Below are 18,042 nucleotides of genomic sequence, written 5' to 3'. Positions count from 1 at the left end.
TGTACGGTTTCAGCTGTGTTACTAAGATAGCTCAAACCAAGCAATATGCAATTAATGCAGGAAATGAAAAAGAATAGGCCTACATTTCCAAATACCTGTTTGCCACCTACCACCTTTGCATGTGATGGTATTAAATAAATTGCACCATGTCTGAATTTAGCTTGGGAGCCAACTATGCTGGAAGCCCTATATTATAATATAAACCTTAACCTCCTGCAGTTAGTATAGCAGATTACTTTCTTGCTATTGAGAAAATGAGTTCAGTATCTATCCTTAGACATTTACACTGAAATGCATTTGGTATTTCAGGGATGACATACACATTTCATATTGTCACATGCAATGACTCCTAGAGTCCACATCTACCGACAGGACATAAAATGTTGAAAAGTAATTAACTTCACTGTTTTGAAAACACTCTTATTGTCTCATCCTAAGGTACAATGTGTTACAGCAGTGGTTCCCAAACTTTTTTCCCACCGACCATTTGAAAATTGTTGATCGTCTTGACAGATGATTTTAATGATTTTTCTGAGTTGTAGCAATTATAATGCGCTGTGCTAGAGATGCTGTATGATTTTTTAAAATTGTATTTTTATTGCATTGCTTCTTTTATTTCTTACATTGTATTTCATAGTATTATAATTTCCATTCCACAGAATTCAAATTGTAATATAAAATACAATATAAGAAATAAAACCAATAAAAATACAGTTACAAATTGATGTTAATATTTAACACAGACGTGCTGCATGCCCCTGAATGAAGCTCACAGACGGCCAGTGGCCCATGGACTGCAGTTTGGGAATAACTGTGTTACAGCATGCTGCAATGCTGTTTTTCGCTGGACACAACTAGAATTCGATTAAATGAGGCCACAAAATATATAGTCAACATAATTTTAAGTATGGTGGCTTACAGATCCTTTTTACAGCTACATCACTCATTTCAAAAAAAATGCAGGAAGGGAGGCTAGTCATTTCTAAGCTACTTTTTAAGGCAGAATCTAATTGTGTAACATTAAAGATATATGGTTTATATTCTATGAAGTGGGTGTTAAAGTGAAATACACAGAGTGCAGCATATGGCCATGGAAGACCCCTTCTCAGGCAGATAACCAATTTGCTTTTCTCTCAATCTAACTAATATCATGAGTAGTTTTGAACTAAGTATGAACTATAATATATGCAATAGAAAAGCTAATTACATTGTGCCCTCGGAAAACCCCCCCCAAATATTTTACTTCTTAAATGCATTTAAAAACCACTCATCCACACTTTCACATCAGGTGCTTTAAATGTAATGGAAGTATTAGGTTCAGTAAAAATTAATTAGAACTAAAACTGGCAGAAGGCGTTGTCACATATCTTCTAGTGAAAAACTACACATTCGTTTTACCAGCTCTAGCTGTAACCAAAGCAAAACTGTAGAGCTGCATGCAAATAAGATAGAAAGTTTAGCTGATCAGTAATACAGAATATTTAATGCTCCACTAACACAAAGAAAGGCGAAGGTAAAACGTTACATGTGAAAGAAATGCAAGAATGGAAATACATACACCTTAGCTGACCATTTGTAAAACTCAGTGTAATATCTGTCTGTTTAAAAACAAAACTAGTATTTATTTTATATATATCCTGTTTTCATATGGGGTTTCCAGTGGTATCCCACCCATCTGTTGTTCCAAACAACTCACTGAGCCTTTAAGATCTAATGCTATCCTTTAAAAGAAAAGGCAATGGTGGAAATATATATTTTTTAATTCATTGCATCGAAGGTGCATATTTCTTATTAAATGGCACCTGTTAAAATTACTGAAGGCCTGATTTAGCAGTAGTTATGTTAAATAATGGTGTATTTGTTTGAATATGCAACTAAGGACCTCACATCATTCACATTCTAGCCCAGACTGTAAAAACTTGTAAGTAACCCATGGAATTCACGGGGTTACATTAGCCACTAAGTTGTCCTTGGCCTCATCTGCAAAATGGAAATATGAATGATAAGCCTTGAGAGTTGTCATGATGAAATAAATAAGATCAGTGTATGGGTTAGTACAGATTCCTCTTCGACAAAGTAACACAGTGGAGGATACTTGGTCTTGTATGCACCATTGTGTAGTGTTCACATATCACAGTAAACCTTTGTTAATAATGTACCATGAGCACACAGAAAGGGCGAACTTTGCTACTCCCCTGTAGTTGATGTGGGAGCAACAAACTGTAATCCCTGGCTTAGTGTTATAACCTAACTAGGGATTGTTGTTGGGTTCACTCCAAAAAAATTACAGTGTTAAGACAAAGTTGGTTCTTGGTTTACGAATCATGGTTTGGAGCAAGGCAAGCTATAATACCTGGTTCAGATATAACATTAAACCAGGGATTGTTGTTTGTTGCTCTTGTTGACTAGAGGTTAGGAACAAAGGGTCAACCTTTTGTAGATTCATGGTGAACCATTAACCCTGGTTTACCATGATATCTGAACTGGACCTTTCTCTGTCTGTCTTTAACAAGAAAACAAAGAAAGTTTCATAAAATAGTAGGCTTCTGCAAAGCATTCAACAGGACTTACAATAACAGGAATCAAAGCAAATTGTTTTCTGTAGCATGATGATGGTTTGTTTCCCCCTAGAATCGTGGAATTCTAGGTAAACTTTCATGCTCCAGACCACGCTATTAAACAGATTTAAATTACGTTAGTTTGTTTACCTGTACATCTAGAACTAGTAGTGCTATTGTTGTTATGTGCCTTCAAGATGATCACAATTTATGATGACCCTATGAATCAGCGACCTCCAATAGCATCTGTTGTGAACCACCCTGTTCAGGTCTGTGGCTTCCTTTATGGAATCAATCTATCTATTGTCTGGTCTTCCTCTTTTTCTACTCCCTTCTGTTTTTCCCAGCATTATTGTCTTTTCTAGTGAATCATGTCTTCTCATTATGTGTCCAAAGTATGATAACCTCAGTTTCATCATTTTAGCTTCTAGTGATAGTTCTGGTTTAATTTGTTCTAACACCCAATTATTGGTCTCCTTTGCAGTTCATGATATGCACAAAGCTCTCATCCAACACCACATTTAGAATTAGTTGATTTTTCTCTTATCTGCTTTTTTCACTGTCCAACTTTCACATCCAGACATAGAGATCGGGAATACCATGGTCTGAATGATCCTGACTTTAGTGTTCAGTGATACATCTTTGCATTTGAGGATCTTTTCTAGTTCTCTCATAGCTACCTCCCCAGTCCTAGCCTTCTTCTGATTTCTGGACTATTGGCTCCATTTTGGTTAATGACTGTGCCAAGGTATTGATAAACCTTGACAAGTTTCAATGTCCTCATTGTTGACTTTAAAGTTACATAAATCTTCTGTTGTCATTACTTTAGTCTTTTCGATATTCAGCTGTAGTCCGGCTTTTGCACTTTCCTCTTTAACTTTCATCAGCATTTATTTCAAATCATTACTGGTTTCTGATAGTAGTATGGTATCATCTGAATATCTTAAATTATCGATATTTTCCCCTCCAATTTTCACACCTCCTTCATCTTGGTCCAATCCCACTTTCCGTATGGTATATTCTGCATATAAATTAAGCAAATAGGATGATAAAACACACCGTCTCACACCCTTTCCAATTGGGAACCAGTCGGTTTCTCCATATCTGTCCTTACAGTAGCCAGAGTATAGGTAGTGCATCAGGACAATCAGATGCTGTGGCACCCTCATTTCTTTTAAAGCATTCCATAGTTTTTCATGATCTACACAATCAAAGGCTTTGCTGTGATCTATAAAGCACAGGGTGATTTTCTTCTGAAATTCCTTGCTCCGTTCCATTATCCAACATATGCTTGCGATATGATCTCTGGAGCCTCTTCCCTTTCTGAATCCAGCTTGGACATCTGGAATTTCTCGCTCCATATATGGTAAGAGCTTTTGTTGTAGAATCTTGAGTATTACTTTACTTGCATGGGATATTAAGGCAACAGTTTGATAATTACTGCATTCCCTGGGATCTCCTTTCTTTGGAATTGGGATGTATATTGAACGCCTCCAGTCTGTTGGCCGTTGTTTAGTTTTCCATATTTGTTGACAAATATTTCTCAAAATTTGGACAGATTCAGTCTCAGTAACTTGTAGTGACTCTATTGGTATACCATCTGTTCCTGGTGATTTGTTTCTTCCAAGAATTTTAAGAGCAGCTTTCACCTCACATTCTAAAATTTCTGGTTCTTCAATGTACACTTCCTCCGTGAATGAATCTGTCATCCTTGCATCTCTTTTATGTAGTGCTATATGTCTTACGTAGTGCTTATAGTAGTGCCATATTCTTATACATTAACAAAGAAATTTTAAAAACCAGGCTTGGTGTCATGTTGCAGGGGTATCTTCGTAGGTAATTATATTTTTCCAATCTATACTGTATATTAAAGGTATGGTCTTTATTCAGGAACACACACACCCCAATACCTCTTCAAATAAACATTTGTTTTTGTTACTGAACATTAGATTTGTAATTACAATGATAGTGCATGCAAAAAATAACAATGCACTATTTATGCTTTTCTCTGTGGACCAGGAGAAAATGGGCTGGTTCATACATAATGCTAAACGATTGTTTAAGCACTATGAGCCCAGCCATATGAGCTAGAATGAGCCTGAGCTAAGCAGTGGGCTCCTCCGTTCCCTTCTTCCGCCCATGTCAGAGAAGAGGAGGGTGTATGAGGAAACCTGAGACTTTGCAAAGCAAACAAAAAACAAAAAAACTTAATGCAAATACAATTTAGCCTCTTACAAAAGTAGCATTCCAAAAACAAAAAAAGGAAAATGGCCATACACAAAAGGAGAAAATATGGAAATCTTGAGCAGAAATCAAATATAAAGTATTACTCAAGCAACTTTCATCTCTGGAGGAAAATCCCTCTGATAGAAAATGGGGGTAATACATTTGTTAGTACATTGCTAGTGCATAGACACTCTTTGAAATTGACACAAGGGACCCTCCTACACACAAAATGTGTTGAGAGAGACCCATGGAAGTATTGTTCTCTGTAATAACAGGAGGTACTGCCAGTAATGCATGCCTCTTGGGGTCAAACTAGATACAACATTGATTGCATATAAACAATGAATATGCACTTGTAAAGTATAAATAAATTGACATGGAAAGTAGTACCAGGACTGTGGGACACAGAAAAGGCTTAGCCCTTTCCCTCCTGATAAAAAGTCCCCCCCCCCAAGTTAATGCCCTTGGAGGAAAGCTCCTTTTGGCACCAATAGACGGCAGATATGAGTGAAGCCACTGAACTGTTCCCAGAATTAAGTTTTCATGAAGATGTGGCCTTCTTGTGAAGGGCAACCTCTGGTTTGCAGGCCTAGCCATATTTTGGCCAAGCCATGTCTGTTTCGCCTATATCTGTTGTTATAACTTGCAACAGGTATGTCGGCCGAAAGTGGCATTTGCAGGCACTGCTGATCAGCTGATTGCCCGCCCTTGCAAAGCACTGTGCCTTGGACCATGCAGTTTGATTTCAAACCTCTCGGGCAAAGGAAAACTAGTCACTTGATAACATTGTGTTGTCAGGTGTCTGAAAAGTGGGCTGAAAGCTTACCTGTCAAACTTGGCTTGCCGGGTGAGGGAGGTAGGAATCTGGCTCACTGGCCGGATCCAATTCCCGACCCCTGTGCTAAAGTTATATTTCCAAAGTGAACAAAAAAAAAATCTGTCTGTGTATATCAGCCCACGGCATATATAATATGGAGGGACTTGGTAATTTTCTTCAAACCCTAATACATTTCTGTGAAAGTCTTAAAGATGGATACAGTCTTGTTTGTTTTTGAGGAAGATTCACTCTTTCCAGAGGTTTTGGTGGCTACAACCCTTTCTTTCCCCCACTCCATTCAAAGTAACAGGTATACAGAAAAATGGCTGTGCAACATTACTGGCCAAAGGCAATGCACTATTTTAGAAAGATAAAGTGTGTGTCAAAGCGCAAAACCTTTCTTGCAAGCATGCTGGCCATAACCATCTTCCACTGAAGTCAGAAGAATGGCAAAACTCCTCCTGCTGTTCATTTAGCTGGATTGTACCTTTTGTCACAGAAGTAGGAGCTCCACTCACACCTTCCTTGAGGATATCTACTAGGCCACAACCAGTAGTCTGAATACTAATTTGGGTTATTATGTAGCTGACACAGCACAACAATTTCTTTATTTATTCCATTCATGTCCTACCTTTCCTCCAAGGAGTTTAGGATTCTCTCCCTCCTCACTTTATTCTCACAACAACCCTGTGAGGTAGGTTAAGCTGAGAGCCTGTGTCTGGCCCAAGCTCACTCAGTAAGCTTCATGGCTGAGTGGGGATTCGAACCCTAGTTTCCCAGGTCCTAATCCAACCACTACACCACATTAGCTCTAACTAAAGGCAAAAGGTAAGGTGGGACAAGACTTCATGATGCCATTACCCATCTTTCCAAAACTAAAGATTAGCATCACTAAACAAAGGAGATGGTGACTGGGTGGAAGATCTAGGACTGTTGAAGCTGACAAATGGGAGAACAAATATGCACTGGGTTTCAAAGGATGGGATTATAATACATGATCAAGATACCCTGTGGGGCAAACTGGCATTTAGGGTTTGTATTAAGCTTAGTACCTGTCCAGATATAAAACTAACTGCAGATTTTCTTCCTTATTTGTACTCAGCTTTGCTGTGCTTTCTGGTTTGCTTTGATCTGTTCTCCATGGTAAATAATGGACAACTCTAAATTTGCTTAATTCACATGACATTGCACAGTGTTTGGGAGTAACCTGTTCTGGTTTGAATCGTGTATCTGTAGGTAAATAACTGTGAATGTAGACCTCCATCTCTATCAATAACAACCTAGAGAACTTTACTATTCCATCAGTGGAATGACAAGCACTAGAAAGAAGGAAGGGTCCTTCAGAAGTGTTTGTTCTTTTTAAGAGGGAGAATGAAAAGGTTATTAGTAAAATATCTTGTATATCATGGATAAGCGCTGAGTTAAATGCAGGAATTAACTATCACATTGTTTGGTAGTTGCAGTGGAATATATAGGAAGCTGGTGTGTGTGACCATGTTTGTGAGAGAAAGGATGAAAACAGACCAGGTTTTATTATTTGTTGCAAATATTGCACAATATCATAGGAGCTGGGTCCTGGCTCGAGCAACAGCTCACATATTGAACGTTTTCATACTATAAAGTCCTCTACAAATATTTGAAGCGACACTCATATCATGTTGTTACATTTTCAGAAACCTACTTTTAATACAAGGAAATTACAGCAAATATACAGCAGGTTTTTAAGTATCAATGTTATTGTAGTAGAACAGCTGCACTGGCCAATATTACATCTACTTTGCACTGATATTTGGACAATCTATGAGAGGTGTAGAGCACCTGTGGCATCTGGATGTTGCTAGACTACAAATCCCATTATCCCTGGCCATTGGCCATGCTGGCTGGGGCTGACGGGAACTGGTGTCCAACAGCAGGTAAGGCTGCAGGTTCCTCACCCCTGGCCTATGACCTTGCTCTGGAAGAACTGAAAGCAAATAATTCAGGACCTTATGTTCCACTGAACTGATACAGAAGTTACAAGCCTGCATCTTAAAAATCTTGCAGCTTCTCTTGTTATGTTAACAGATCTAAATGCAAGTATTTCACCTCTAAGTGTGAATGTTTCATAGGAGCAAAAATCTGGCAGATAAAGATCCTCACCATCATCTGAACACTCGAACTTGACTTCCTTTTCTGATTTGACCAGTCAGAGAGAAAGGAAAAGAAGAAAATGTGACTGGTTGGATTTGAAGTATCACTGCATGGAGAACAGTATATTTTGTTTGTTTGTTTGTTGTAAGAACAGCCTAATATGCAGGTATTCAGGATGGGAGTGGGATTTCCTACATGAGAAAAATGGTGAAAACAAATACTTTGAACACCAATAAGATACACACTCCCCACCCACCACTTCACAGGACTACAAACACCAATACAATGCAGAGTCCTGAACACCAGACATAGAAGACCTCCAGCAGTATAGTGCTGGCAGCAGCTATACTCTTTACTGTTTAAACAGACCAATTTTGATAGAGATGGCCACAGGGCTGCAAGGGAAAATGGCACTGAACTAAACAACCTATCTAAATTTGAACACATTTTAGGTAAATTACCCTTGTTGAAATTACCCATTAGGGAACACTGAAAAAGACCAGGTTGACTCTGGATAATGCCCTTTTGTAGAGTACCTAAATAACTTGAGTTCTGACACAGTCACAGTCTGTTACTGGAGGCAGTGGAGAAAAGAACAGGCAAAAAGCCCTGCACTCCACTCCATGATTTAAACAATATGTTGAAAGAGATCCACCTAAGCTTGGGACTTATGCCGGGTCCATGGGAGAATCATGCTGCCATGGCTGATTTTGGTATAGATTGGTTGGATCTAGGTTACTACAGTGCTTTTACATCAAATGTGAAAGGGTATACAAGTAATAGGTCCAGGAGAAATATGCAGTGAATTAGGTACTTAAAAGTAAATATCATATTTCAAGGAAAAATTGCAAGGGTTAAAAGCTGAGTTCAAAGACATATATTCCAATGACATCTAGCAAAACAGAAGAAACAGAAGTTACATTTTCTAATATTAGCTGGAATGTTTTATTTAATCTTGACAAGCCCTTCTGGGAAAAAGAAATACATGTTTTTTCCCCTGTTTTTCCTTAGCTATTTTGCAAAGTATTTACCCTAGAACATAAATTTACAGAGCATCTCTCCCATTACAGAATTCTGGAGCTGTAAGTTTAGAAACTCTAAATCATACAGAAAAACTGCAAGATTGTGCTGTTTCTTACCAAATCTTTTTTTTCAGTCTGAACTTGTCAGCTAAGGTCTTAAATGCACTGGCTTCTACCAAAACATGCGACTACTTCTGGCAGAGTGCAGGGGAAGGGCTGTCAACCCCTATGGTATAACGTTCTGACAAATGGACTGCCAAGGACATAAGCAGGCAGACTTTCCATAACGACTGCTCCATGATCAGCTGCAAAGCAGCAACTTAAGTTTATTCAAGCATATATTTTTCATTAAACAAACAAACCTGAAATGAAGAGGACCAGTTATTTTAGTGCCAAAGTAAAGAGAATTTAGAAAGTTACATGGTAATGAAAAATACTGTTAGATGTCCTCAGTATTTGTAGCCTACCTTCACTCCATCAGGTTTCTTCAGTAAACTCTTGGCTGCTACAAATTTAAAAGAAAGAAAAATGTCAGAAGACAGAATTTTATATCAATCAAACAAGCAAAATGGGATTTTCTTTCTTGTTTCTTACCCTTTGTGTTTATCATCAGATTTAAAACATTGCATGTTACAATACCATTACACTGTATTGTTTTGTGCCTTGCCGTTGTTTTTGTTTTAAATATTTACTTCTATCTATATTAGGCACATGCTTATAACAGCAGTAAGGTTTTCTGTATTACCATATAAAATTAAAAGCATCACATTGTATATTATTGGCTAATCGATTCATTTCAGATTATTTCTGAGCATTCACACACATACAGACATGAAACAAGTAACAATTCCAGCAGACAAAATAGTTATGTCCCACTGATTGTTATCCAACTAAGTTTTGCTCAGAGCAGAGCCATTGAAATTAATAAGCCAAGGTTAATCATGTCCATTAACATGAATGGGCTAAGTAGGACTAGGATTTGATACAACCCCAGGTATTTTTGGCATGGAATTCATCGCTGGTACTCAAGTGTTTAACACCCATGCACTGAATTATCTACCTATAAAAGCTATCTGGAGGACCAGCAAATCATCATGTTACAGGAGTAAGTAGTAAGTCTTAAAGCCTAGAGGCACCAAACAACTGGCCTATTTACAACAATTCTGAGATACTAAAAAAAGTACTGGTAGATTTTTAGTTGCAGAGTGGTTTATAATAATGACAATGCTATTGATAATGTATATGACAGAATACTGGGGGGGAAAGCCCAACTGCTATTATCAGCACCCAAGTTGCAGCAGTACAGAGCATTTCAAGAGAGGGATCAGCTTCCAAGGCCAGATTAATATCATGTGTCATGCCTGGAGTTGTCAAGTAGTAAAAAAAAAAAAAGAGTTTGATGGACCACGTCAGACCATATAACAGAAAACAAAAGATCTGTTCCAGCAATTTGCCTGCAAAAAGTACTGGCATCCATAATCAAAGAGTCAAAATGTTTTTGTCCTACTGACTTCAATGAGACCTCAGCTACTATTCTATGACACTTTCTTGGATGCAAGTCCCATTGATTTAAGTGGATTTTGTTTTTCATATATATGACCATGCTGCAAGTTGTGATAATATTTGCTAGATTGTGCCCAGCATTTTTAAAGAAGAAAACCAAAATTGGGAAGACTTTATAGTAATGCACGGTGTCCTTTATTTCAGTCTTTGCTGGAAACCACATCTATCTTATTTTATTTATTTATTATTTTATTTATATCCCGCCCTTCCTCCCAGCAGGAGCCCAGGGCGGCAAACAAAAGCATGAAAAAAAACCTTTAAAACATCATTAAAAACAGACATTAAAATACATTAAAACAAAACAACTTTAAAAACATTTTTTTAAAAAGCTTTGAAGACTTTTTTAAAAAAAATGATAAACATTGTTTTTTTAAAAAAAGGTTTAAAAGCATATTAAAAAGCAATTCCAACACAGAAGCAGACTGGGATCTCATTGTGGTTTATTTGTGGTTTTGTGTGCACAAAGAGTATATCTCACTAGAACCTGCGCAAAAAGCATTAGGGTAAGATTATCTTTAAAGTTTTAATCAAACTATAATTAAAATGTTGCAATACTTGGAATGATTCCATGGTGTTGTAAATTAAAGAGGTTCAGCAATAATAATGTCTGAAAGTAAGATGTGGATAATTAAAAAATAAGCAATTTTATAAGTTGTAAATGCATTTGGAACTATACATTTCACAAAACATTTTGAGGAAACGGTGTTCAAAATTACACCATATTAGCAATACAAATGTAATGATCTTGATACATCAAGAGAATTGTCCATACAGTTATTTTACTCTGCATTGAACACTTACCAGATGGGTTCCTGTGCATGTTGATGGGGACTCCACTGCATGCAAAAGGTAATGTCTGCTGTGGGTACTATATTTGCACAGATCTCCATCAGGGGTTGGGAAACGTTTTCTGCCCAAGGACCACTTTGCCCTTCTGGGCAAACCTACCAGGGACCACATGCCAGTGGCGGGTGGTCCAGAGGCAAAAGTGGGCAGAGCAATGTATGTAAATTTTACCTTTGTATAGTAGGCTAGTTTCTACACACACCTCTCTCTGTCCTCCATCCAGGGAAGAAAGAGGCATTGTCAGAGTTCAAGAACACATTCCAACCAAGCAAAAACACTCAAAGAGGGTGGGAATCAGGACCAGTACAGGGTGTGGCCTGGAGAGAGTCCCAAAGGCTAGATAGGCTTGGAGGGCTGGATTCAGCCCCTAGGCATAAGATTCACCACCCGTGATCTCCATGAACAACCTGCAAGTTCCTTTTCCAATTTACATAGTCCTCTTACTGATGGAGAATGTGCAATTGCATACTCATGTGGGTAATGGTGGAACAGGGTGTGCTATGCAACCCCTTTTGTCTACACACAGAACCACATGGCCCTTATTCATAGTACTTACAACTCCATTATAGTGATACAACTTACATTTCAAGAATAAACCCTTCCTTTTGAGAAGTGGCAGCAATTAAGGCCGAATATCTGCTTCAAACATTGAGGCAATAACCTTGGAATGTCACAGTAACATCACCATTTGTTGCACTGTGCTGTAATAGCAATCAGTATAACTGGATCACACATTTTAAAGCATGAGGAACTATTAATAGATACAAGCACAGATGTAAATAATGAAACGTTCCTAATAACTAAGCTTGGTGAACCTGTGGCATTTTGCCTTAGGTGCAACAAGCATATATTGGTTTGGCTTTTGATAGTTCTTTGGGTTATATTTCATTGTATATCAACAGGAATACTATGATTACAAACACATTTGGAATTTACCTCCTCTGCTGCAAGCGCTATTGTAATATGTACTATGGTGCAGTCACTATATATCCAAACAAAACTTCATAATCTCCACTACGAAAGTGACTGACCTGGCATTTGAAGTAAACACTGGCCAGGTACATTTCCCATCTGCCCAAAACATAGTTTCCTGTATTGTGCAGGGAGCTGGGCTCGATGGCCTTATAGGCCCCTTTCAACTGTATTATGATTCTAGCAGCCAGGAATGAGTGTCAAGACAGTGCACTCCATCCTTGCTTCCTGCATTCCTTGGTGTGCTGATCCAGGTTAGCTTTTAACCACAGTTCTCCTTTACATCCAGAATGGGGAGCTATGGTTTAATGTCAGTTTGCTAACCAAGATCTTAAAACCATGTTTAAACAGTGGCTGAAGATCGTGGTTAGTAAAATGGTGTTGGACTATAGCACCTTGTTTCAGAAATAATGGGGAGATGTAGTTTTAAGCTTTACACAGGACTGGCATGCTAAGGAAGGAAGGAAGGAGACGAGGAGAGGGTGTAGTCCTGACATTCATTCCCAGTTACTAAACTATGTTTTAGCAAACCAGGAAATGGATAACCAAACTGGACAATTTTCTTTCATCCTAACCTACATCACAGGATTGTTAGAGATGAAAAAGAGACACTTGGAGGGAAACTGTTATATCAAAATACAAGCAGTAGTAAATTTGCATTAAGCATATGATGATAGCCACTCCTTTGAACTCGCTGAGGATAGTTACAATGAAAGACTTATTTCACACCACATCAATTTCAATTACAGTAGAAACTTGTTACACCTCAAGTGTTGGGGGACAAACAAGGCACCCGAGTTACAGGGCTTCCGCATTATAATGAAAACTGCACTGAAAGGCACTTAAAATAAAACAGATAAGAGGATTGAGGCAGAAGCAGAAGAAGCAACCAAAACTAACGAAAACAGTAACCAGGAGCGGAAAGAGGAAACTGGGAACATATATAGGGCTGTGTTGGAAAAAAGAGAGACAAACGCTTGAAAAAGGCAAAGTGCCACTACTGCTGAGACAAAACAGTGGCCTCTGCAGGTGAGGGAGAGAATGGGAAGGAAAAAGCAGGAAGAGTAATGCTGAGGGAAGAACAAGTTAACAAATTAAACTTCATAGACAATAAGAAAAGGGCCTGAGAAGTGACCAAAACTGAGAAGTGATAAATGATCCCCAGAAAAAAGCTACCAGGAAGGAAAAAGGGTGGGAAATGGGGGACAGGATACCAGGAAAAAAATTAAAAGAACACTGACAGGAAAAAGTGGCTGAAAAACACCTAGGGAAAGGAACACTGAGGATGAAGAACAAGATAGAACAAACAGAAAAAATAAAGTAGAAAGCAAGGCTGAATAAGAAACATTCTCTGGATACATTTCATTTCAGGCTCGCCCTTAAGTGTCAAAGCCAGCAAGTACAGGCATACCCCGCTTTAACATACGCAATGGGACCGGAGCGTGTATGTAAAGTGAAAATGTACTTAAAGTGAAGCAATTATCTATGCATGTACAGCACTGCAATCACCACTAGATGGCAGTGGCGTCATGCCATTAAGTGTCCGTAATGGCAAAGCGTGCGTAAGTTAAGCAGGGTATGGTGGCGTATGGAGCATGTACGTTATAGCGAGGTGACGTTAAGCGAAGTGACGTTAAGCGGGGTATGCCTGTATAGTACAGTTCCTGGACAGACACTGAAGTGAGGAAAGTTGTTTGGTAGAATGGGAACCTCTGTGTTTTTTGATCTTGTGAGTTTAAGCTGTGTGAACTACTGTACTGTATATTTTACTTGGGGGACATTATCATACCTGCGCTGTATATCCAATTCTACGGTACAATGGGAGGTTTTATAATGAGCTTCTATTGTCCACATATACCTACTATTTACTGAGAATGAAAGTTTTGGACTTGCATTTTTGCTAATCTTTCATAATTAAGAGGTGATAAATTTCAAAAATGCCGCAATAATATATCAGCTAACACAAAGAAATGGAAGCGAGGCTGGAACTGGATGTTATGGGAACCATGTGGCTGCTGTAAAAAACAGCACTTTTGTGTCTCCTCACTCTCTTCCTGGTAACATCAAGAACAAAGCATGCCTACTGAGAGTTCCCTTGACCCCACAAATAGTAGCCAATGAAATGGAGCAGAGGAGAGGAAACTCACAGTATGATAACATCACAGGACTCCTGTAACACCCAGTTCCATCCTGAGTCAGCTTACAAAAAACAAAAAGTGCTTATGGAACAGGCTGCACATTGCTTGGGGAAGTGAAGAAAAGAATGCTCCTTTCAGCTCCCAAGGGGGCTCACCTCACAAGAAACATACATTCCACATTGCATGAAGAACAAAAAAGAGGGGGGAAACATAACACTTTTAAGAACACATAATTACAGACAATTTACACACACAAAAAATGTGGTATAACAACAACAACTCAAAATTAGATGCCCTTGCACCAACTGGTTGCCTTTTTTTCTTTAACTACCACAGACTGATGCCACTCAAAAATAATGCAACAAACAGAATGATTCGTAAATGAATGGAGTAATGAATAAAAAATATTCTTTGTTTTTGGTAAAGGGCCATGTGGTAGGTTAAATCAGGGTACAAAATGACAGTATGCAGAACAGTGACTATTGCTGGTGATCAGGTAAGTCTTTGACTCCCTGTACTCAGGGAGGTATGCAGTCTGATATTTCCAATAGCACTAAGGTGAAAGGGGTGGTTGTGGCAGTTTCACAAAAAGCTTCACTGGATTCTATATTCCTCCTGCTTTCATAATTTTTTGGAGATTTCAAGGGTGAGGAACTTTCTAGGCTTGCCCAGGTGACCTGTATAAAAAACAATGCCCTCAGTACAATGTGCTTCATTTGCCCTTAGTGACATAGGCATATAAAATGCATCTGATTAGGTACCCCAGGAAAGGGGAAGCTGTGGCATTCCTCATGTTGCTGGACTCCAACTCCCATCAGCCTCAGCCAGCATGGCCAAAGGTCAGGGATGACAGGAGCTCTAGTCCAACAACAGGTGGAGGAACACAGGTTCCCCACCCCTGATTTACACAATGTTAGGTATCACTGAGGGACAGTGTAGTACAGTAGTTAGAGTGTTGGACTTGGACCTGAGAGACCAGGGTTTAAATCCCTGCTTGGTCATGAAGCTCACAGGATGAGCTTGGGCCAGTCGCTGTCTCTCAGCCTAACCTACCTCACAAGACTGTTGTGAGGATAAAATTGGGAAGAGGACGACTATGTTTGTACGCCACCTAGAGCTCCATGGAGGCAGGTGGGGTATAAATATAATAAATAAAATAATAAATTATATCATGCCCTGTAAATGATTCCCAACTGACTGAGATCATATTTTGGGGGGGGGGAGGGGGAGCTGCAAATGCAGCAGCAGAAGGAGAAAGCAGTGGGCATGAACAACCACAAAAGAGGTAAGATTAACACCTCTTCCCACAAAATCTTTGCCTCAAAACTTTTGAAGCAAAAATGGAACCTAGAGAAGATTTAGCTAGGCATGGATTTTCACTCAACTGGTAAATGGAATTTAATACAGTTCTTTGTAATTTTTAGTTGTCCTAGCATATCTCACAGAGATGGGACTGTGTACTTGACAAGATTAATGCTTTTCCATTTTTATTATTACTAGTGTACTTAACTCTCCCACTAAAATTTATAAGATCTATAAAGTATTTAACTTTGGCCTGATTGCATCCTGGTTCAGTGCTTGTAATCATTTGTGAATAAATCATTTTGAGTCTATTTGCAATCTCCTTGGATTTTCACTAACCTGTATAATTTGGTATCATCAGCAAACTTGGCCACAACTTTGCCCCCACAGGAGCAAATGACAAGCACTCACTTATGAGGGACAAAATACTTGGCTCTACCTGGGAGACACCATTGTGACAGAGTTCATAAAAGATAAAAATAATAAGCAGAAACAAACCTGCTCCCTTTCCCTGGTCACTCAAGTGACCCATTGGGAATCATGTCTACTGGATTTTTTATATTTATATATCCAACTGGCTTTTATTTATAAGAACATAAGAACATAAGAAGAGCCTGCTGGATCAGGCCAGTGGCCCATCTAGTCCAGCATCCTGTTCTCACAGTGGCCAACCAGGTGCCTGGGGGAAGCCCGCAAGCAGGACCCGAGTGCAAGAACACTCTCCCCTCCTGAGGCTTCCGGCAACTGGTTTTCAGAAGCCTGCTGCCTCTGACTAGGCTGGCAGAGCACAGCCATCATGGCTAGTAGCCATTGATAGCCCTGTCCTCCATGAATTTGTCTAATCTTCTTTTAAAGCCGTCCAAGCTGGTGGCCATTACTGCATCTTGTGGGAGCAAATTCCATAGTTTAACTATGCGCTGAGTAAAGAAGTACTTCCTTTTGTCTGTCCTGAATCTTCCAACATTCAGCTTCTTTGAATGTCCACAAGTTCTAGTATTATGAGAGAGAAGAACTTTTCTCTATCCACTTTCTCAATGCCATGCATAATTTTATACACTTCTATCATGTCTCCTCTGACCCGCCTTTTCTCTAAACTAAATAGCCCCAAATGCTGCAACCTTTCCTCGTAAGGGAGTCGCTCCATCCCCTTGATCATTCTGGTTGCCCTCTTCTGAACCTTTTCCAACTCTATAATATCCTTTTTGAGATGAGGCGACCAGAACTGTACACAGTATTCCAAATGCGGCCGCATCATAGATTTATACAACGGCATTATGATATCGGCTGTTTTATTTTCAATACCTTTCCTAATTATCGCTAGCATGGAATTTGCCTTTTTCACAGCTGCCGCACACTGGGTCGACATTTTCATCGTGCTGTCCACTACAACCCTGAGGTCTCTCTCCTGGTCGGTCACCGCCAGTTCAGACCCCATGAGCGTATATGTGAAATTAAGATTTTTTGCTCCAATATGCATAATTTTACACTTGTTTATATTGAATTGCATTTGCCATTTTTCTGCCCATTCACTCAGTTTGGAGAGGTCTTTTTGGAGCTCTTCGCAATCCCTTTTTGTTTTAACAACCCTGAACAATTTAGTGTCATCAGCAAACTTGGCCACTTCACTGCTCACTCCTAATTCTAGGTCATTAATGAACAAGTTGAAAAGTAGAGGTCCCAATACCGATCCTTGAGGGACTCCACTTTCTACAGCCCTCCATTGGGAGAACTGTCCGTTTATTCCTACTCTCTGCTTTCTGCTTCTTAACCGATTCCTTATCCACAAGAGGACCTCTCCTCTTATTCCATGACTGCTAAGCTTCCTCAGAAGCCTTTGGTGAGGTACCTTGTCAAATGCTTTTTGAAAGTCTAAGTACACTATGTCCACTGGATCACCTCTATCTATATGCTTGTTTATGTCAATTCAATTTGAGTTTTGCTAATATTCCATTAGAATCTTTTACCACTGGGAAACCTGGAGTTTGCAATCTTATGTTTAGTATTATTTTTGTATGTTATTCACCAAAGTTGTTTTCAGAAGTGTATGCTTTTGGTATATGCAATTGCGGGGGGGGGGGGAAGGGTAAAGACAAAGAACGTATATCCTATATTTTCTGGAGTCCCTATAAACAAAGGGAGAAAGAGGAAAATGAGAAGGAAAAAAGAGAAAACTGAACAAATGAGCAGGATGATAAACCTGTGGCTTTTTAAAAAAGCCATTTCATCATGGATTGACATTCATAATTTTTTGCACTGTATTTCCACTGCAAATATTTTGAGTCCACATTTAAATAAAAATTGCAGTCTTGCCTCAGTTTTTACTTAAATATGTAGAAATGAACAAATTTAAATAAATAAATTTAGACTAACAATGCATCTTGATATTGTCATCTTTCCTTGCCCTGCTACTCAAAAGCCTTCAACTGAAGATTCTAGGTAAATCTGACACCATATATGTCAAGTGTTCT

At 38.9% G+C, this 18,042-nt stretch overlaps 1 protein-coding gene across 7 annotated transcripts in view; it reads right to left on the bottom strand.

The window, feature by feature from the left end:
* CAMK2D (calcium/calmodulin dependent protein kinase II delta) overlaps positions 1 to 18,042 on the bottom strand; it is a 208,945-nt gene that overhangs the window by 35,623 nt on the left and 155,280 nt on the right. For 6 of the 7 annotated variants that reach the window (XM_061585327.1, XM_061585328.1, XM_061585324.1 and 3 more), the window contains exon 13: positions 9,221 to 9,258. In XM_061585327.1, the coding sequence (XP_061441311.1) occupies positions 9,221 to 9,258 (38 nt within the window). Of the gene's footprint in view, positions 1 to 7,740; positions 7,774 to 9,220; positions 9,259 to 18,042 lie in introns of all 7 variants that reach the window. The other variant, XM_061585323.1, reaches the window with a different exon arrangement.

The sequence above is a fragment of the Rhineura floridana genome, chromosome 9 (genome assembly GCF_030035675.1).
Source record: "Rhineura floridana isolate rRhiFlo1 chromosome 9, rRhiFlo1.hap2, whole genome shotgun sequence".
Lineage (NCBI taxonomy): Eukaryota > Metazoa > Chordata > Lepidosauria > Squamata > Rhineuridae > Rhineura > Rhineura floridana.
Note: the sequence above shows the minus strand (reverse complement) of the source record. Positions and strands in the feature narration are given on the sequence as shown.